Genomic DNA, 21,943 nt, shown 5'->3' with positions numbered 1-21,943 from the left:
GTTGTACGTATGATGAAAGCAGGCTGTTGTTCTGCTCGTGCTAGCAGACTTGGCGTTTTCTACAATTCATCACCACGTGTAGCCGGGGCGTCTCGTAAATGTAGTACACTCTTAGCCTCGGTACAGACTTCCATGAATATTCAAGCACATCTTTTATCAACGCTGTTTACAATCTCAGAACACAAACACTCCTTTTTGAGGAACGGGCTGTGAACTGTAGTGGTCAACAGCATATTTCTCATTCAGTCATTGCTACATTTTCTTCTCTCCTGGTTTTAAACTGGCAACCCTCCCACAATCCCACTGCTAACCTTTTGCTCAGGGCTTCCAAATACTTCCCGTGCTGATTCATCAGCCTTATCTACTATGGCTGCCTATTGGAATGCTAAGTGGCTAACTACACTGTTGTGTACATATCTAAGCCATGATCAGCTTTTGCTGTAGCTCAGTGTAAGTGTGATTGAAGGGGATCACTGATAAGCCCCTGTGAAACACATATTATATAAAGCACTACAGGAACCTGTCTCAGTTCACTGTCAGGTTCAGCGATTGAGTGTGATGTTGGTGTCTCTCTCTTCACATCAGGCTGTGCTTATCCTAGCATCTCAGTCAGGCACTGTCTCTTACACATATGAGGTTTTTGTGCTTTCATCTGTCAGATTATTGGCTGTTAGTTGCTCATACTGTTATATCTGTGTTGTGTATGGCTCACACCCTAATATCAAATCACCGTGCCTTACGTGCTCTTTTCAGATAAGTGCATTGTTTTAGTAGTGCTGTCATGCTGTCAGGGGTGGGATTTGGTTGTTTTGTGTGAGCTGGCTTCAGGCTGAGGCACTGAAGCTCGGGTCTCTTCACGATGTCATCATCTCATGAATTTTTCACAGGCGGCCTTCATGTGTAGGTGTCACATAGCAGACTTTAGTTCACAGGCAGGGACGCGAGCAAAAAGAAGCCGTGATCCGCTCCGAAACGTAAATAAAAACGGTTAAAGCAGTTATGAGTGAGATATAAATCACATTGTGATATTTGGTGGCGCTGACTCAGCAGCTTGCATAGGTGTTGTGATACATAAGCTAGTTGGGGTTGCAGAAGTGAATGTTTTCTAAATATGAGGAAGTTTTTGTTTAGGTTTTTTACTTACCCATCAGGAGGCTGTTAATATAGCAGGTGCTACAGTATGATTTTATTGTGGGGAGGTACTTGACTAGAATGTGTGTGTCTGTGTCTATGTGCTTGAAAGTATTAATAAATGCCCATTTTGTAGTCTTGCCAGCACTCAGAGGCTGCACTCTACCCACTCTTGCCTTTATACAGGTGTGGAGACTGCATTCACTCCAGAGCAGAGTGGAGCAATGATTAGCCAGCTTTTTACTGACCCTCTCTGCAGCTTAGAGACGGTTTTATTGGGAAGGGGGCACTTCAGTAAATGACAGCCTCAGGGTATGTGGGCTCGCCCTAAAGTATCTAGGCTAAACTTTTTATAGGACTGGCAGGGTTAGCTGGAGTGTGTGAACACAGGTGCTCAATCTAACAACTAGCGTCTCATTTTAAGAAGTAGTCCTGTGTGATTATACACCAGAGAAAGACATAGTTCTATACGTAGTTGACCCACTTGTCCTTGGATGATGAAAGAAACGTGTACTGCAGGCCTAAAAAGACTCTCTCCAAGGGGGTCAGATTGGATGTGCAGACATTATTGCTCATTTAAGTCGTAGTGTTAGGATCTGGGTCAAAGTCAGGGTAAGAGTGAAGAGACAGAAAGTTGGGGGAGCTTTCAAAGACTTTTTGTTGCTTTGTGATGTGGGCGATGGCTGATGAGCAGGATGGCTCCCTGTAATGTATCTTGTGAGTGTATGTAAGCTATAAGAGACCTATAACAGATGCATTAAGACACCTGTTATGGATTAATCGGAGCAGTTTCCTGTCCGCCAGTCATTTAGCTGTAATCCTGGCACAGCAAAATCAACCCTGTAAGTAAGAAAGAAGTTGAAACAATTGATTTTCATTGATAATGTTTCTACTAGTTCTATTTTGTGACTTTAGACAAATGAGCCAACTTTATTGGGATTTTTGTTCATTTTGAGAAATCTCTGCCTATGGGGCAGTCTGATTTTTGAAGTTTTAGTTACAAAGTTTCCAAGTTTTATCAGCTGGCCCACAAAAGCCCCTTCAGTGGACCCCTGCTCTTTTCCAAGTGTGCTCATCGGACTGAAAAGCAGTGAGCCAATTGGCTTCATCTGCATCACTGTCACCCCATGTGACAGCTGTGTGGAGGAGGTCTTACTCTCTTCTCCTGTTATTTCCTCTTTTATACCACAAACAAGTGTGCAGAAAGCTTTAGTTATGCAGCACTAACACTAAATACCTTGGTACACCTTGGTTTCTTTGTTGCTGACCTTGAAGATATCGTAAATCAAGAATGAGGCTTGGTAAATAAATCACAAAGGGTTGACTTCTATCAGCTTGTGATAGCAAACTAAAGTTTGGAGATATCCTATGTGGGAAGGCTCCTTTAGATAGTTTGGTTTATTGGACAATTACAGCCCAGTTTGATCTCTAGTGGGATAGACCATTCAAACCATTAAATAACCAGTAATCTTTTTCTTTTCTTTTTTCTTTATTTTGCTACAAAAACAAAACCCAAAACATCCTAAATATGTTTACACTGATTAAAAAATTTCCTCTGCTAAGTAAGAATATAAAGCTGTTAAGGCATACTGTTCAAACAGCTCTTTATCTTCTGTCATCATAGAAACACTAGTGTTCTTCTGCGGGGTGGGGCTGGTTTCCTTGTCGGTAAGAAGGCTGTAAAACTGGCAGGGAAACCGAAAGATCAGATAAGCACTCTCATAATAACTTTAATTTTAAATGAAGTGGAAAGTTTAAAATGATGCCCTCCTACCCTGCAGTTTTCACACTTTGCGAAGCCATCCATTGGGTCTAGATTGGACCCTTTGGCTGTTTTCTGGCCTGTGCTTTTCTTCATTTCTTCCACTACATTGAACTTTTTACTCGTGTCTTCTGGCCAAAAGTGTGCCTGTGAGTTTTCTGATTGAGACCACAGATCACACTTTGATAGCTCATTTGTGCTTCCTTGTCTTGTTTGTGACAAGTGCAGTGTTTTGGCTTTTATATAGCAACGTAATTCAGCTCAGTATCCAAGGAAGGAAACCATTACATCATGACTCAGTTAGTAAAAGTGGAGACAAATTAATAAGTGTCTAGGGTTCTGTGTGTGTTAATGCTACTCTCTCATCTTTGCCCACTTCCTGCTTTGCCTCACAACTCTGCATATGTTTTGCTTTGAAACCCACGACTGGCAAAGCGGCCATAATTTTCCATAACTTTAACATCCATCTCATGTCTGTCCAATCCTAGGAGTGTCCAGCACTGTTCCTCCTTATCATTATTACCACCAGCCACTGTTGCTATGGTTTCAGTGTTCAAATCCCGAGGTGACAGTTTCTCATCGATGCACGGAGCTAATTACTTGATGCTTACTTACACAGTCAACGTGACAGTCCCCACCCCTCCTGTCAAAATGACTGGTTTTGTACTGGCTGCTTGTTTGACTTCTCTGTGCATTTGCATAAATCTGATAGCAATCCAAGTAATTGCTTGACGTGAAGCTAATGTTGATAGTGGAATAGCCAGGGGTCAGCACGATTATAGTTTCACACATCCCATAATAGAGGCCTCTAGAGACTTATTGGAATTTTAGTGTCATGCAATACCGACAGTAAGCAGAGCAGGAGAGATGCAATTTTACACCACGTTTTCTTTCATGGTAACATGCAGTGCCTGCAGTGATGTAGCACTGATGTTTGACTGGGTCTTTTTCTATCACGTTTGCTTTTTTCCTGTTAAACTGAAGGGATAGAAATCTGAAAGATCGGACGTTAATGATTATTCACTTTGGAGACTATTTCTTAAGAGCTAATTGGTCAAGGTTTGGTCAAAATTGAAATGGTGTTCACTAAACGAGGTATCAATGCGACACACTAACTTAACTCTAACTCTAAAACTGACCCATTCAGAGTTGATATTACAGCTTCAGGGTGCCAGCGTCTCAAATGCTCGTGCACTGCAGTAGTGCTGTCGTGGAAGGAAAGCTCTGCGTTGCACAAACTTTATTGTTTTCTGTGAAATGCTTTCCATTTTCTTCCCTCCTCCTGTTTTGCCATTTGCAAACTAAGTTCTTCGTTCTTGTAAAGTCTTGGCAGGCGATATAGGCGATACTGCCACCATAGCTTCCTGTAGTGTAATGCAGTTACAAAAGCACATATGACGCGTTGAGAATTTTATTTATGGGCGTCATCGATTATGCCGACTAATTGTTTCAGCCCTAAACAATTGGTCGGCAATCGACACCTAATTCGGCACACCTTGCTAGTACCATGTTGGCCTTGAGAACTGCCTTGATCCTTTTGTGGCACAGATTCAACATGGGTGCTGGAAGAATTCCTCAGAGATTTTGGTCCATATCGACATGACAGCATCACACAGTTGTTGCAAATTTATCAGCTGCACATCTATGATGTGAATCTGCTGTTCCAGCCCATCCCAGAGGTCCTCTATTGGATTGAGATTTGGTGGCTATGGAGTGCATTGGAGTACAATGAACTCATTGCTCATGCTCAAGAAACCAGTTTGAGAATATCTGAGACTTTTGCATCTAAAACAAAGCAGCAGGAACCCTGTTTTTTGACACTGTGCGTTGGGCTACATACAGCTCCTGCACAAACACACACAGGGTGACAACAAACCAGGTGAAGATGGCTAAGTATGGAAGAATAGCTCAATCAGCCACAATGTTAAAACCCCCTTCTCACTATAGTGCGGGTCCTCCTTGGGTATACTGGAGTGGATCCTTTGGGACTGCATGGAGGCCATGGATTTGAACTCTTGGGTTTCTTTGTTGTGTCTCTTGACTCGTTCCTGTGCAGTTTTATATGTGGCAGAGAAATGTTGTTCAGAGATGTGCTGATCTACAGTCTTCTGTCTGTTGTTAAGCAACATCATGATAATCACTGTAATATGATTCGTTATCTCTGAAGGCACACATGATTTCCCACTCCTATGTAACCTCGAAATTATGTAACCAATTCAGATAACATACACTAATACTTAATCTCTGTCTCGCAATTTCAGGTCAAATATCATTTGTTTACCGATTACATGTTTCATATTCAGAGCATATACTAGAAATATATGTTGAAAAATGGATGCTAGGCATAAGGTGAGATAGATCCTCTGATGTCCTGTTGCTAATAAGTGAAAATATCTGCCTTAGTATCAGCTCAGCTTCTACAATCATGCTTTTTAACTGAATCAAGAGAATGGGGGAAACTGTCACAGCCTTGTTATTCATTAATTATTAAATAGATGATTTAGACATAGCAGTCACGATCCTGTTCTGTCTGCTGTAGAATAAAGACGTTAAAAGATGATCATTGCTTTGATCTTATGTCAGATTTGAATCCATGTGAACAAAAGTCCTGTGGGCCGGTTGTGACTGCATGTAAACGGATGTATAAATTAGCATCAGACAGTTCGGAAAATCGTCCTCTCCTGAGTTGCGCAGTCAAACATGGTTGAAACCAGCTTTAATTTACTTCCACAGTGTTAAGAGCTAAATATTCTCACCAAGTGGATTTCTTTGAAAGGACCCGTTAGCCTTCCAGCAGTGAAATAATTGAGCTGTCATTTCATTACTGGGGTTTTTCCCAATCATCGCTAGGCTCGTGCAATTCTGTGAGGACGATTGACACTGTGTTTTTTAAAAGCTTCCTCATTGAAGGCTCCCTTTAATGTCTAGTACCAATTGGCCTCTCTTCCGCTCTCTCTAGCTCTATTTCTGTCTCAGCTTCTCCATCTCTCTCTCTCATCCCTCCCTCTGTGTGTCTGCCTCTCTTATTTTCCTGCTCTTCTGTGTCAGTGCTCAGCAAGTTCATACAACTGCTTTCAAGCCTGGAGATCTGTGAAATAAACACAAATGTTGGCCTGGCTCACTGACACGGCGCACACTGAATAATGATTACATTTTGGGGACTGAGTGCTGCAGCTGAGGCAATACACAAACCAGTCTCCTCTCTAGTTGCCGTTAGGGACGCAAACAAGACCATCACCATGACGAAACAAGCGCATTCAGGCGGAACCCCACCCCAACAAGCTGTTCAGTGACCGCATCAACTTAAAGCATCAACTTAGATCTTTTGAATGCAGATGTGTTTGAAAATTTACTATGTTGATGCACTAAGATTGCAGATATGTTGGATGTGTGCAGCTGCATTGTAGCTTGGAGGCAGGGGGGGGTCCTCACTCTGAATCAGCCTTTGGGAGGTGTGAAACTGAAACACTTTGTTGTCATTTATGAATATTTGCTAAACCATAAACATCTATTGTCCAGAATTAATTAATTTTCCTTTGGCTCCAGCTAAAACCTTATTGAAGGGTGCCAACAGTTCCTCTGGGAAGGAAATTGGTGGCTGCACATAGATGTCAGTTTGGAGGGATTATTTCTGCATAAATTGACCTGATCATTTGAAACTTTTGGCCATGCATAATATGAGCTTTCAGATATTAAAAAATATGTAAAATACTGTCCACAGATTCCTATATTTGACTTATTTAACATGTTACTTTTTTTTCTGTCTTTCAGAGGAAATCAAAGAAGAATCGGAAAAATTAAGGTAAGCAGTTGATGAATGGAGTCACACAATAAGGCAGCAAAGGTCATTTCACGGGTTTTGTCACTCCCTGCGTGTTCAGGCACTGTAAAATTCATGACTCACTTGCAAGTCTTTCTGCTGCTTTTGCCTGTGTTCAGACGCGTAAAGGGGATTAAAACTGTGTATGTGTGTGTGCGTGTGTGGGTGTTCATGTGCATGTCTCTGGTGTTTTTGTTTGTGGCTCTCTGCCTGGCTTGTTCCCAACAGTGTCTTGCCTTCTCATTAATGGATTTCTTCATGAAGCTCTGCCTAATGTGTGTGTGTGTGTGTGTGTGTGTGTGTGTGTGTGTGTGTGTGTGTGTGTGTGTGTGAATGTGTGGGGTGCTCATGAATGGGCTTCGAAGTATCATGGGCTTTGGAATGAAATGTAGCATGAATGCCACCTCGCCTCTTCCCCATCCTTTCTTCCTCACGCCAGCTCATTTTTATTTCCCACTTACATTTCTGTCCCTCATCATTTTCCCCTTCGCACACAATCCTTCCCTATTATTTCACTCACTTCTCTCCAAATTAGATTTACCAGTGACTCAAAATTCATCTGAATTTTAAGGTTAGGGATTCTGTGCAGCCAGCACCAGGCTCACAGAAGTATTGCTGCTTGTGTTTTCACCTCAGGTGCTTTACAACTCTTTTCGGATAGATGCAATACTCTAGCTTTGCTACTTATGAATACAAACACCCTGGTTGAGCCTGCAGCCCAGTTTAAATAGGTTTTCTCTGTGCATTCATTCTGTAATGTAATTGCAATAGTAGGCATGGGCAGTGTCTAACTAAGTACATTTCAAATCACTGTTTAAAATCAAATCTTGTTACGATAGCTAAATATATGCTAAGGAAACGGGTACTAAGCATTACTGGCTAATCTAATCACTGTGATATTTAAACAAAGCAGCCACATAAAGCTCATGTTGTATGAAAACCATTAATGGTGTTTTAGGAAATTATTCCAGAATCATTTCATAATCTTAAAAAAATGCTCTTATCAGTTAACTACCACACCACGTAAAGGCCTGAAAGATCAAACATTTAAGCTCTACAAAGTGACCTGCACTCGGTACAGTTTACATGAGTTTACATGAATTAGGTTTTCTCAGTTTTCTGGGACCACTAAACATTGAAACTTTCCAATATTCTCAGGACTTGTTCTGTATCTTGGTTTCAAGTAAGTGTCTTTAAAATTGCATTCTTGCCAAAAATTACAGCGTCGATAACGCACTAATCTGCAAGACTAGATCCAGCTTTTGGTCTTCCAATAAACCCGTCTGCCATACTTTGATAACATACACTGTAATTACAGCTGCTCAGCCATGGTAACCCATGCTATGAAGCTCCCAGTACACAGCTTTTGTGCTGATGTTAATGTCAGAGGAGGACTGGAGCTCTGTCGGTATAGAGTCAGCAAGGGTTGGCAACTTTTATGTGTCTCAGCACGCAGCGACCCAGCTTTGTAACTTTGAGCTGCTGTGTCTTTAGAGCGACCCATTCTTTTACAAGTGCTTGTGAAGGCAGACTGCATGGCGAATTGCTTGGTTTTTTTTTCTTTTTTCTTATAAACCTGTGGCAACGAGGTGTGTCCTAATACTTTTGTCCATATGGCGTAGCATCTAGAAACAACAGCCAGCATTCTGACGCTTTACCACTTCCTGTTTTGTGCACAGGTCTTTCTTTAAGAATGTCAATAAATTTTTTTAAAAAGCTCAAAGTTAAATTGTCATCAGGAAATGGACACTGGTTTGGAGTCGGTGTGAAAAGCAAAATGGGGATTGCATTTGCCAAAACACAGACTGTTTACCTGCATACAGGCCAAAGCCTGCTGTATGATCGGCCAACACAGCATGTAATGCAAACAGACTGAAAGCTTCCAGCACCCGATTTTCTCTCCCTCGTCTGAGAACTGTGCTTATTTAAATGCTGATGTATCTTTGTAGAGATTAGCTCAGGATAAAGATGGAGGAAACGCTCTGGTTCTGTCCAAAGGTGACAGATTTGACCAACCGGCAGCCCTGAAGTCCTGAAGTAGTACACAATAAGATAAATTCTATGCATTCTTTTCGTTTTCTTTGCCAGGAAATTAGATAAGCTTTGAAAGCTATGAAATTAAAAGCAAAGTGCAGCTGCTAATGAAAGCACATGTGACCTGATTGAGAGCTTGTAAGGAAACATGGCTCCAGTAAGGATTTTTAAGCGCTTGTTTCCAAGATAAAGATGAACCTTTGACTTCAGCATTTAATTGAATGCAGTATTCAGTTCCATGTAATAACATAGCTGCAGGATGTGCTGGCTGTGCTGTCTGACTAGAACTCAGTTTTATAGTGTTTATGTTTTATAAGCAGCCTGAGCCTGACATTGGGCTTATAATAAAGGGCTGAGCAGGCCAGGTGACATTAAGCAGGGAGTTCAGGGATAAACCAGCGGAGACGAGCTCCCTGCAGATCCACAACATAATAGCTGAGAGAGAAATTGAGACTGGGTCAGACCAGTAATAAGCTGACAGAGTGGATGCTCTTGCTGAATCATAGCAAAGATCTTTTTAATCATTTTAATGTTGTTGTCCACAATGTTTTTGAAGAAGACTGTAAGCCTGGTAAACGGGTTCATGTTTTCCATTTTTATGCTCGATATTTGTAGCTCCTTCCCTGTCCAATCATCTTTAATTTGTGGTAATTAATACCCATTTCCTCGGCTGCTTTCAGACAACTTATATTATATTCCTTTCCAGCGCTCTAAGCGTTCTCCCTTCTTCTGCTCTTCTCTGAGCACCCTCATTTTCCTGGTGAATTCATGCTGCTTGATGCCTCTTTAGTTTTTAACTGGCTCTGAATCCTTTTTTTCCCTCTTCTCTTCTTGTACAAGCGATCCGTCCTCGCTTCTTTCTCTGTCTCTGATTGTGCCCTTCTATGCTCGGCGTGGTCGTCCCTCTAAAAAAGAGCTGAACTCGTCCTTTTTCCGTTGCCAAGACATAAACAATGCAGCCCCCTCCACCGCTAGCCGTCTCCCTCCCTTTCTCTGTTCTTCTCCTCTTCCAGCTTGTGCAGTCTGGGTGTGGTGGTAGCGCTTAGGGATGCTGTAAAGACATGGCTGCTGAAAGCGATGGTCTATATTTTAAGGCTGTCTCCGGTCTTTTAAAAATTCCGAAAAAATAGCTGTGCAGTTACCAGTCGTGCAGGAGGAGATGCTTTATCAGCATGGACCCATGGCAAAGCTTGAATTACAAAACCTCTGGGATTACTACCCCAGGCACTACATTAAATTCAGTGTAATAAAATCTGTTCTTACTATTCATTTTCCCCCTCAGGAACAGGATAAAGCACAGGGTCTTCTTTGGTTTAGCTTGTTTGATGTCCTGCTTCAGCTGTGGAGCAAGCAGAGGTTGTTCTTTATAGTGAAGCACGCCATCCCCGGCGCTTTTTCGTGTTTGTTTCAGGCTTGGATGTCAACAAAAGTGTTAGTGTGTCATGTTGATTTTTATGCCCCGTTTCTTTTCTTGTGACTCCAGATGACAGACGGGACCGCGGAGCCACAGTGTTTATCTCACAGTCTCTGTCCCTTTCTTCCTCTTTTTTAAAATGTATTTATTTTCCTTCCCTCCCCAGTCCACCCGGTGGAGATGGCAAATCAGGTTCCAGCACTTTACCGCCAATCAAATCAAAGACCAACTTCATTGAAGCCGACAAGTACTTCTTGCCGTTTGAGCTGGCATGTCAATCCAAATGTCCCCGCATCGTCATCACCTCGCTCGACTGTTTACAGGTCAGTGGCGGGACAAGTCACACCGCAGGCCCCCGAGTGCTTGCACGAGTGTTACTTTATGGCAGCGAACTGTGTGCTGGGCTCTGCCTTTACTGTATCTTTGGATGTCTTTGAAGAAAAATAAGTTCTTTTAATTCCATGCTACCAGGTCGTTTAGTTGTGTTTTTGCATATGTGTGTTTACGTCTGCATGTTCGTGTGACTTTTAGAAGCTGATAGCGTATGGCCACCTGACGGGCAGCGCCCCGGACAGCACGGCTCCGGGCAAGAAGCTCATCGACAGGATCATCGAGACCATCTGCGCTTGTTTTCAAGGACCTCAGACTGACGAGGGCGTGCAGCTACAGATTATTAAGGTGTGCTGCCGTCCCCCTCTTCTGACATATCGCAGCTTGTCGCAGACACGCTCAATACACACTTTAGAGAATTTAATTAGCCGACAGTCATTCCTTAAAAGACCACATCTGTGTCTTTATGTGGCTTTGATCTGCAGCAATCTTTAATAACACTTGCTGTTTGTGGCTGCAGCAGATAATCCTGCTGGACTGTTGAATAATACAATATTATTTTACCTTATTAATATGTATGTCATTTGAAAAACAATCTGTAATTATATTGTAAATACGATTACTTTTTCATTTTATCTCGGAGACTTACCTGACAAAGTCAGTGATAGTGGCAACTATTTAAGTTTTAATATTAGTTGTGAATCTGTTTTATATTTATTGTTAATAACTTGCTGTCCCTGCTTTGTGGTGTATTGTGTTGTTCTCCTGATAGACTATATAAAAATGGACAAAGCCACAGTGACTTTGGTTTTAAAGACTTCTACTTAGCTTCATGGCTGCTCCCCTTTTTTACACCTGTGAGTGACCCTATTTAGGTCTGTGGGCGGGGATTCCTCCCTCGTAGCTGTGAGGTTATGAGCTTATTTGAAGTTTGTGCATCAGAAAAAGTTCAATAAACTAGATTTTCTGACATACTTTTGTAGGGCTGTTCAATATAACGATATATATGGGATGACGATATACAAACGTCTATCGTTTCCTATTACGCTATCGTTTGTTTCGTGGTGTTGCAAAATAAACTGTTTACAGCAATATTTTTTCATCGTTTTGACGGTTACTGTAGTGACCTGTAGCTATATTAATTTCTTAAAGTTCTCTCGTTCTCTTATATTTAATATAACCACACTACAGACGGACAAGCGCCTGTTTTTACATGTTGTCGTTAGCAACAACGATGGTAAAACCATCGCGTGGCTCCGCTGTCCGCTTGTTTGTTTTCCACGTAAACCTTTCACAATAAAGCTCAAGATCCTGTTGAGACTTTTCAAAACAAACTGAATCATGTGATTGAGTATGCAGAGTTTTGACGGATGAGAAGCAAAAAAGAGCCGTCAGGTGCTAAAAAATAAACCTTAGACTCAAACGTTAGAACAGGCTTTTCCCCGCAGCACGGCGTGTAATAAATACTCACAAAGAAAACGGCGGCCGTTACAACCTTTGCCTAAAAATGTGTAGTTTCATGCATCGGTTAAAACATTCGTCTCCAGGTACACGACGCCCAGCTGGAAACACTTTACGCAAGTCGAGCTGCCCGAGATTCACAGAATTTACAGAAGATTTTGTGATTTATATCGTTGTCAGGACGATAAATGTCTTATATCGGGATATGAGATTTTGGTCATATCGCACAGCCCTATACTTTTGAGAGGTGTTTGCATTTAAGATTTCGAATGCTGAAACGTCCAGCTGTTCTTGACTGCATCAGTGTTTGGCTTTTGGTTTTTTGCGCAGCTGCGATTCTCGGCTTTTTCTCGTCCTGCGTCAGCAGTTAATGGTAGTTTTTGGTCTTTCCTTTCAGGCTCTCTTGACAGCGGTGACGTCTCAGCATATAGAAATCCACGAGGGTACTGTTCTGCAGGCCGTCCGCACCTGTTACAACATCTACCTGGCCAGCAAGAACCTCATCAATCAGACCACAGCCAAGGCCACGCTCACACAGATGCTCAACGTTATCTTCGCACGCATGGAGAACCAAGCAGTATGTTCGAAGCCTCTGTAAACACCGAATCGCACAGAATTCTGTTTATGTAGAGACACCATGGACAGCTCATCTTTGGAGCGGCTGTCTGAATCACTGATGCTGTCACTAATGCATAAAAGCCAGTGAAGCTAATATGAGTATTAAATAAATTATAGCGCTAGCCTAAACAAATCTATGCTGCAGTCAAATCTGGAGTCAGAGTGGATTGGAAATAATGTCTTTGCTTTCTGTGACTGGTTTACTCGAGCCACCAGATTTAATTAAAATCTGTTGTTTGCTTTGTGTCCAGAGGGACATTTTAGTTATTGCCTTCAGAAAAAAAGGCAAAAAAAGCTTGCTCTAATGTCATCTTTTTCTTTTTGAATGACACTTTTTCCCCCCTTCCTCACCTGCCTCCCTCCTTTCCTTTTGGACACATAGCTTACAAATCACAGGCTATCTTGGTCTCTGGCCTCCAGAAAGCGTGACCGCCAGGTAAAGCGTGCAGGACTGCCGTGACATGCCTGATCCGACCTCTTCTAAACTCTTCTCTGTGCATCTGTGTTTGCGCATTAGAGCTTTTTTTTTTTTTTTTTTCCTTCCCTCACTCATCCATCCATGCACTCATCCGTTCTCTCCTCCTTTTTGCTCCTGCACCGCACAGGAGCAGGTATGCTGTGCACTTCTTCCACCGTATGCTTGCTGTGGCTTCTGTTGACTTGCCCACAAATCATCTCGCTTTCCTCCCGCACCAGTTAACATTTTAGTTTACAGTCACACCTGGGCGCGGTAAACGCTGTACAAGCAGCTGCGCCCGTCTCATTCCTGACGAGTTTTCTTATGCTTTGCTTCTTGAGAGGGCTTTCAGAACAATGAGCCATTGATACCGAGTCAGACGGAGAAATGCGAGGCAGGAGTCGGTAGACGAGGCAGACTTTGAGGCAGAGGCCTATTGTTGTGCTGTCACTGCCTGCCCAGTGCTGCTGCTGCTGCACAGGGAGATCCACTTTGTGTGTCTGTGTGTAGAAGTATTCTGCACGCTGTGATCACAGCTATCACACTATCCGACTGAGGTGGCATTTAAATAATGAGCTTAGTTTGTCTTCGCCCAAACCTCCCAGTCGAGGCGCCTTCGTCCTGTCCCGCTACCGTCACTCGTATTCAATACTAATCGTTTCATTCGCAATGCCGTGTCACTGAATCTATTCGATTACATTTAATGCGACAAGATCAGCAGTCTGGTTTAATTATCGAGAGTGTTGATTTGAGAGTAAGACGCAACGAGTTTAATGAGAGGAGTCAGTTTTTGGTTTGCTTTGTAATAGTCAAATGATTGAATGTAATAATACTGATAGTGTAATTGTGTCTTATGGCTAGTAATGGATACAGACAGGCTAATTCATTGAAACAAATTCATTTTGGCTCATTTGTTCTTCTAATTAAAGCTCTGAATTCGAAAGAGAGTCGCCGTAGCTCGAAAGATCACATTGTTTGGTAAATGTGTCACACTGTTTGTATTTTCATCTGTGACCCACGTCCCCCCCTTCAAGCTGCTGCGCCTCTCCTCTTTGACTCTTGAGTCTGTCATTTGCCTTTTAACCTTTATTGTCGGCAAATCATCACACGCACGCTCAGATGGCAAAATGCACCACTGGGTTCTTGTTCTTGCCGCTGCTCGTAGTTATTTTTTTTCCTCGTACGGATCGGTGTTTGCTGTCAAGCACTGAAGTGTTAAACTGTTTTTTTTTCTCTTAAATATCTCTTTGTTTTCTCAGAAGCCTTTTCCAGGAGGCAATCAGCACAACTTTCACAAACATGTAATGTTTTTTTTAATAGATTATGAGCATGTGCAAATGATTTATGACCCACTTTTGGTCTGTGCCCTGCCCGGCTAAAGCATGGCAACACTTTGCGGCGCTCCCCGTCAGAAGCAGCGGTTGCACATGTCAGCTGTGACACATCAGCCGGGACAGCCGTTTTTCCACCAGAAATATTTTGCAGCACCGGCGGGTTAGAGTAGACCCCGTTGACACGGGCCAGCATGAACCGATTCCTCGAAGTTTGTCTGATTGCTGTTTTTTTTAATGGCATGTCTTTCTTCTCAGTGCGTGCATTTTCATACGCATCTCCATATGAACACACATCTGATGTATGCTGGCAAACTGTACTGCTTTTTTTTTGTATACTACAACTACAATCTGTAGTCATCTTTTGTTCTCTGCTTTGACATCTGGGAGTGTTGTGGCTCAGTGAGTCTTCAGGGAATCTAGACAGGCTGATCAGACTTGTAATTGTTGATGAGTTTGTTTATATGCTTAACCTTTGCTTTTTTTTGTCCTCTGTGTGTCTGTGTGTTGCATGCGTCTGTCTTCTATGATGCTTTTGCTGTTCTTTGCATGCTTTGTCTGTCTATGTGTGCTTTGCTGTTTTGTTTTGTCTGTGTGTGCGTGTGTGTGTGGGCCCCACCCCTGCTTACAGCTGCAAGAAGCAAAACAGCTGGAGAGAGAGCGGCACAGGCAGCACTCCCCAGTCACTCAGCACACCGAGCCAGACTCCGCCCAGCACCAGACCCACATTCATTCGCCGGCGAAGGGTCCGACACGGGAGGCCAACGGGCCCCTCACCCCTCCGACTCCCAGCATCACCACCCCGTCCACCCCATCGACGCCCTCGACACCGGCCCCGGAGAGCAGCGGCAGGTCTGCCCTCAAAGAGCAGGAGGAGCAGAGGGAGCAGGAGGAGAAGGGAGAGAACCCAGACCCAGAAAACGGTTCAGAGTTCTGCGTGGCTGAAAGTGAACAAACCGAGGCAGACCAAGCCACTGCAGCGGCAGAAAGTAAGGCTGCACGCAGAGTTTCTTCCTTTTTTTCCATTTTCTCTTTCTCTGTCAGTAGACACGGACAATCACAAAATATCTCTTCCCTGATTATGAACCCATTATCTTGCTTTTTTGTTTTTTAAGTTTAATCTCTCCCTGTGCCACCATGTTTGGCCACTAAAAGCGATCAACTCTCTCACAGCTAAGTGCTGTTTAACTGTCGCTTTAAATATATCAGGCACACGGCGTAACGTTCAAGAGCACGTGGCATGTCGTTTGAGTTGTATCAACTTGTCCAGAGTAAACAGCACCTTGAATGCAAACTGTAAAAGCCTCGTGCTTAAAATGCTTTGCAGTTTGGTGTAATAATTAAAAAGAAACTGCAAGAACCAGTGTTTTCTGTTGCAGATATTTGATACTACAGATAGTGTTGCAGAAGCTCCTTTAATGAGGGAACTACTGTAGAATCTGAAGAGGAGAATAAAAATGTTTTTTAGTGACATTGTAACTTTTTGCATGCTGGCCCCTTTTACTGCACTCCACACGCGGTTTTAAAAGATCTCTAAGCTATAATTTGGGTGCAGCAGCAAATCTACAACAAAATGACAGAAGAAGAAAAGAATCAAGGTGTCCAGACCTCAGCCTGACTCAAATGCTATGGTGAGACCTTCAGAGAACTGTGCATAAACAAATTCCTGCAAACCTCCAGAAACTGAAGCAATGTTGTTAAGAAGAGTGGGCCAAAATTCTTCCACAATAACATGAAAGACTAATAAAGCCATTTTTTCCAGCCTCTAGCTTTTCACGAGACTCTATACAGAACTTTCTTTTTCACAGGACTGCATGTACAACGTATCAAGGCGTACACTCAGACTTTACATGGTTTTTATTTAGGTGCAGCAGCCCAGAAGCATGCAGAGGCAGCTGAGGAGGAGGACAGGGAGACCCCAAACTATGAGGAGAAAGCCCAGGAAATAGTCCAAAGTATTCTGCAAGAGGTGGTCAATACTGTTGCAGGAGGTAAGATTTCTTTGTTGCTTGTTTGCTTAAATCGGTGTTTTATTTTTAAAGGCAGTGACTAATTGCGTCGTGAAAAAAGTGGCTGACTGAAGAATAAACCAGCAACCAGCTGCTCTTTATTGAGGCCAACTCCTGAAAGTAGATTTCAGTTTGCTGTCGGAGTAGGAGATCTTTAAATTCTCAAAAACCTGTGCAGATTTGCAGCCATTGTGCAAAGCTTACCCCAGACTTAGCGAGTTAGAAGAGTGTTATCTTATAATTTCTCCTCCCGACACTTCCGCGGCTCATTCGTGGAGGTGTATGGGAAAAGCAAAGAGCTCTTTCTTTGTGGGTAAAAGCTTAAAAACCTAAAAAAATTCTTTGAGCACACAGAAGAATAGTTCTTTGCTTCACTAACCTCAGATGAAAGATGGCGGTTATGTTCCAGAGCTGTCTTCTTTCTTTGTAATTCGTCAGGTCGTCAAACTAAGTCTAGACTGCTTTTCTCGTCATAAAAAACAAATTGTGTCCCTTTTGTAGATCATTTTAAGGTGTTTAAATATTACAGATTAGTGTATCACCCCTGTCGATTCAACTTCACCCTGCAGGCCACTGCCTGGACCCAGCAAACCTGTGCTCTGACACCAAGGAGTCTGGTGGCGAGGGGGAGCCAGCAGAGTCAGAGCCTGCAGAAGCGGCAACAGAGGGCACCCAGAGCTCCCTGGAGGATGAGGGCACTGTGGGTAGCGACAGCGAGCACGTCCATGCCAACGGCATCCCCGGCACACCTATTTCTGCCAGCTTCACCCCCTCCCTGCCTGATGACAGACTCTCCGTCTCATCCAACGACACTCAGGTACCAGGAAACGCAGCTTGCTTACTTTATGTCAAATTAACATCACCTGCAAATGATCAGAGCTTTGACTGTGAACCTTTATGTTACCCTATTTGAATCAAAAGCATGATGAAAGACATGTCACACACACTTTGAATACCTGTTTTGTTTTTTTTAAATTAAGCTAAAATAGCTATTTTCTACAATTCTTATGTATTTACAATTTTTCCATTCAGCTGTATGTGACCAATTATGCAGGATTACACTCCTCAGTGATTGCTGTTAAAGAAATCTAATAGATTTGGAAGCTCATAATCACACACAGTTTATGTTAAGCACTCAACAGGATATAAAGAGTGAAAGTGGCATTTTTTAAAAGTATTTTTGTTTCTCTGGTTTGTCTGCAGGAATCAGGAGCAGCACCGGGCCAGCCGCCAGGTGCTAAATTCTCCCACATCCTCCAGAAAGATGCCTTTCTTGTCTTTCGCTCGCTCTGCAAGCTGTCAATGAAACCGCTATCAGATGGGCCACCTGATCCGAAGTAAGGATACAAATTAAACATAATGACTGCTCTTGTGTGTTATTTGGTTCGTCTGTTTCTGGTTAATATTTTCGACTCCTTTGACTTATGCAAAAAAAAGTGAGATAATTATGCTGTGTTAGGAGGGAAAGGTGTGATAGCAGCCTGATACTGAAATAATGCTGAGTTTTAGACACAGCAGTAAAAAATACATAAAATGACTTCTGTTTGGTTTCATGCCTGTGAAAACCCATCAAGCAGACTCTCTTAAATTATGTCAGAGGCATTTGAGGTTTCACTTGAAGTCAGGTTTAATAACTGAGGATCGGACGGCAAAGAGCTCCACCTCGGTCCACATAGCACCAAACCCCTCCTGTCGGTTGGATGACTGGGCCTTGTGGCACCGCACTTCCTAGGTGAGGTGTTTGGGGTCTGTCCTGCCAGGAAGAGACCTCAGGACAGAGCCAGCACACTTGAGAGATTATATCTCTGACTTGGGAGCGCGTTGGTGTCCCCCTGTAGACCTAAGAGGGGAGGTGGTCAGTTGGAGGAAGATCTTTGGGTCTTTGCTTCGACTTCTACTAATGAATGGATGGATGACTGAGTGATTAACTGTAAGACCTAACTGTAAAACATTTTTGCTGCTAAACAACTGAAATAATGAATTATCCAAATAGTTTTGGACTTACTTTCTATCAGTTCATTGCTGTATCCCAATCTTGATTACTTAGTTTGCAGTGGAGAAACATATTACTGACATTTAATGAGAAATAAATGAAATTTTTAATGTGGTTATCTAAAAGAATGTGGAAAATCAGTTTTATTTGGATGCTTTCCAGCTGACATTCTCCTTCAAAAACCTTTGTTTGTTAGTAAAATGAATTAGTGATGTATTGTGCTTCCAGTAAAGCCCCCAATGAAAAGCTTCGATTTTTATTTGGTTTCATCTTTGGGATAGACATGCACAAATGTGAGTCATGGTTTAAAATGAGGATCGCTCCCATGATAACTGCAGTGTTCTGATACATGATGATAAGGCAGACAATGAGCCATCACTCAGCATTTTCTGAATCACTTCCTGGTTTCATCCCATTTTAACTGCTTCCCTTTTTTTAACAGCAGAAAAGTATAATTAGATATGTGCCTTCATGTAATATTTCTTCTGACCCATCTCTGGTTTTCCAAAAAGGGCATGCGATTGGCTTGACCTGATGGCTATAGCTTTTGAGAAACTGGATTTCCCGCATCTGGTTTCTTTGTGAAACTCAATTCAGGCTCTGCTGGCTGGTTTGTTTACTGTTCCGTTTATTTAATCATCCGTCACTTTTATTTTACTTTAATCCGGTGAAATGAACTGCAATCTCAGTCCTTTGCTCAATAGCTTTTTAATGAAAATGTTGAAAATTCAAAAGAAAGAATGGTGTTTGTGTGTTTGTGCCCATTTGTGTGTGTGTGTGTGTCTAATGAAGGCCACGTCAGTTACCTCAGCACTGATGTGCCGTGTCAGTGCCAGACAGAAACCTTTTACCTTCCTAACAAGGCTGTTCTGCCTCATGAGTCACACTTTGTCACTCTGTCATGAGGGAGCACACAGGCGAAAGTGTGGCTTTATTATTATCATTATCACCATCAGAAACTACTTTATTTTATTGTTTTATAAATTTGAAGAAATACTTGATTTTTATTCTAGATTTGCTAACCACCAATGTGCTAACTACTCTTTTCTGGATATCCTAAGGGGGATAAACTTAAAATAAAGGCGGATGTAGTCTTTGGGTATGAAAAGGAGGCCAGCTGTCTTAACCCTGCGTTTTTCTTTCTTATTTTAATGCTTTTAGTGTTGTAGTTTTCTTGCATTGTACTAACATTGCATTTCTTTCTTCACAACAATCTGGTTGGCGATAAAGCAGTATGTTTTCCTTTGCTCCATATTTTTTGGCTATTGAAAGAGAAGTAGAGGCACCCTGTTGTTGTGCCACATAAATCCTAATTTGTCTGCTTGCCAGAGATGGAAGACATTGCACAGAAGCAGCCAAACCCAGAATATAAAGTAGCTGAAAGTGTGATTTTTGACTCGTTTCGTCCTGCTGCTGCAGGAAAACAGTTCAGACGGGCTGACGCTATACGCGCAGGGGCGTTTGATTTGGTTTCCCGAGCATTTCTTTGATGCTGTTGAAGTTTTTAACTCTCTGATGCAGAGATACAGCATGATTTAGTTTTACTGTGCGTTACACTTTTCCCACTTTGTGGAATAACTTTGCTTGAAGGACAGATCATGTCACTTATAGGTACTTTGTTTTAGTGAGATTTTTGTTTCTCTTTTGGTTGCCAAGAGCATTTTGTGACGAAAACTTTTCATGGTTAAAAGCCTTGGGCAGATGATTAGATACATTTTTTTGGTTGTTTTATCCAGCGCTGAGCGTTATTGCAGATTTGGATCTGTAAAATGCTATAGTACAGGGGTCTGCAACCCTGATCACTCGTGCCACAGCTGACACGTGAAGGGTTTAACTGATGGCACGACACGCGGTGAATTAATCTGAGAAGGAGCATTAAAAAATAAATGGCCGGGCCACCGGTGCACATCGCAAATTAGCTCGCATAGACACGTCAGTTGTTCTTCTTAATGACGGTATCTTAGCTAACAACCCCAACTACCAGATTCAACTTGTAATTGGATAAAAATAACGTAGCCTACCTGTGAGAGGGACGTGGCTAGCTGGCAGTTTTTTCAAGCGATGCTGAAATTTCCACATTCCGACACAAATGCTTCAGGAGCTGTCCGCTCAGCGCAGCATCAGCACCACGGAAATACACTGATACATCCATGGACTCGAGACAGGATTCACGATGCGTCTTCGGGACTTTCAGGTGTATGGACCAATGTTTTCTTTTCTGATCTAACCAGAAAGCTTTAGCGAGCAGCTGGATTTGTCTCTCTTTAACTGGCTGGACACAGAGGACATCGAAATGCAGCTGATTGAACTCAAAAGCTCGACTCTGTGGGGTCAAAGTTTGCAGAACTACGAACGCAGCTGGAATCCACAGCTGTGTGTGTTCATGGAGCTTGCATTTTCACCTGCTGGGCATCACTACCTGACAAGTTTAACTGTGTTAAGAACATTGCACAGGCCTTACTGACAGTATTTGGCTCTACATATCAAAATAGCTGATCTGCACTATGCCAACGTCTGTTTAGAAATATAGTTCTATAAAGTTGTTTTATATAGTGTGTAGCTGTTGATGTAGAGCATTATTAAATCTATTGCTAATGCAACGGTTGATATGGCACATTGACTTCTGAGGAAATTTTAGATGGCACTCATCATTAGAAAGGTTGCCGACCCCTGCTATAGAAGATGAAGCTTCACACATTGATATGTGCGCACAAACAAACCACTGCACAGGGTATTTTTTTGTGTTTTAATTCAAGCCCTCTTTTCTATTCAAAGGAGACAGTCAATTCATGATAACAAGCTTATGTTATTGTTGTGGATGAATTTAATTTTGTAACTTTCCGAAGGGGAATCAATTGTTCCCCTTGCTTTCATCAAAGATTTTAACTTCCTCTTTTCTGTCCTCGTCTCAGGTCCCACGAGTTGCGGTCGAAGGTCTTGTCCCTCCAGCTGCTGCTGTCCATCCTGCAAAACGCCGGGCCCATCTTTAAGACCAACGAGATGTTCATAAACGCCATCAAGCAGTACCTGTGTGTGGCTCTGTCCAAGAATGGGGTCTCCTCTGTGCCTGAGGTCTTCGAACTGTCTCTTTCCATTTTCCTCACTCTCCTTTCTCACTTCAAGACACACCTCAAGATGCAAATCGAGGTAAAGCATTTGCTTTAAGTTTGGACAAAAGCACTGGGTCTCCTACACAAGAGCTGTCGGCCATAGAAACCCATGCCGTGAAGCTCCCGGCACACAGTTTCTGTGCTGATGTTAATGCCAGAGGAGCTCTGCAGTTATTGAGTCAGCAGAGACTGCACTCGGGGACCTTTACATAGTCTGCCACTTCACGGCTGGGTTGCTGTGGTTCCTAAATGCTTTCATTTCCTTTCTGTTACGGCATCACAGTCGTATTCAGTTGTGTTTGTAAAGGCACACTGCATGGCTAACAGTAGGTGTGACCCAGTGCTTTTGTCCATATAGTTTATGAAAGTATTGACCATAAACTGTATATAAAAGATGATTGTGGTAACACAATTGGAAGCGTTAAGTCTGGTATTTCAGTCGTTGCCATCTTGATTATGTAAGTGACAGAAGA

At 42.5% G+C, this 21,943-nt stretch overlaps 1 protein-coding gene across 1 annotated transcript in view; it reads left to right on the top strand.

Moving 5' to 3' along the window:
• arfgef1 (ADP-ribosylation factor guanine nucleotide-exchange factor 1 (brefeldin A-inhibited)) overlaps positions 1-21,943 on the top strand; it is a 51,761-nt gene that overhangs the window by 9,234 nt on the left and 20,584 nt on the right. Inside the window, exons 2-11 of the mRNA XM_085362941.1 lie at positions 6,665-6,695; positions 10,328-10,484; positions 10,693-10,839; positions 12,350-12,529; positions 12,953-13,006; positions 14,990-15,347; positions 16,224-16,349; positions 16,937-17,184; positions 17,571-17,704; positions 21,273-21,507. Coding sequence (XP_085219067.1) covers positions 6,665-6,695; positions 10,328-10,484; positions 10,693-10,839; positions 12,350-12,529; positions 12,953-13,006; positions 14,990-15,347; positions 16,224-16,349; positions 16,937-17,184; positions 17,571-17,704; positions 21,273-21,507 — 1,670 coding nt within the window. The remainder of the gene's footprint in view (positions 1-6,664; positions 6,696-10,327; positions 10,485-10,692; positions 10,840-12,349; positions 12,530-12,952; positions 13,007-14,989; positions 15,348-16,223; positions 16,350-16,936; positions 17,185-17,570; positions 17,705-21,272; positions 21,508-21,943) is intronic.

The sequence above is a fragment of the Diplotaxodon limnothrissa genome, linkage group LG9 (assembly GCF_057381915.1).
Source record: "Diplotaxodon limnothrissa isolate DT_005_m linkage group LG9, D_limnothrissa_male_GT1.1, whole genome shotgun sequence".
Lineage (NCBI taxonomy): Eukaryota > Metazoa > Chordata > Actinopteri > Cichliformes > Cichlidae > Diplotaxodon > Diplotaxodon limnothrissa.
The sequence above is the reverse complement of the archived record's forward strand: the minus strand, read 5'-3'. Positions and strand labels throughout refer to the sequence as shown.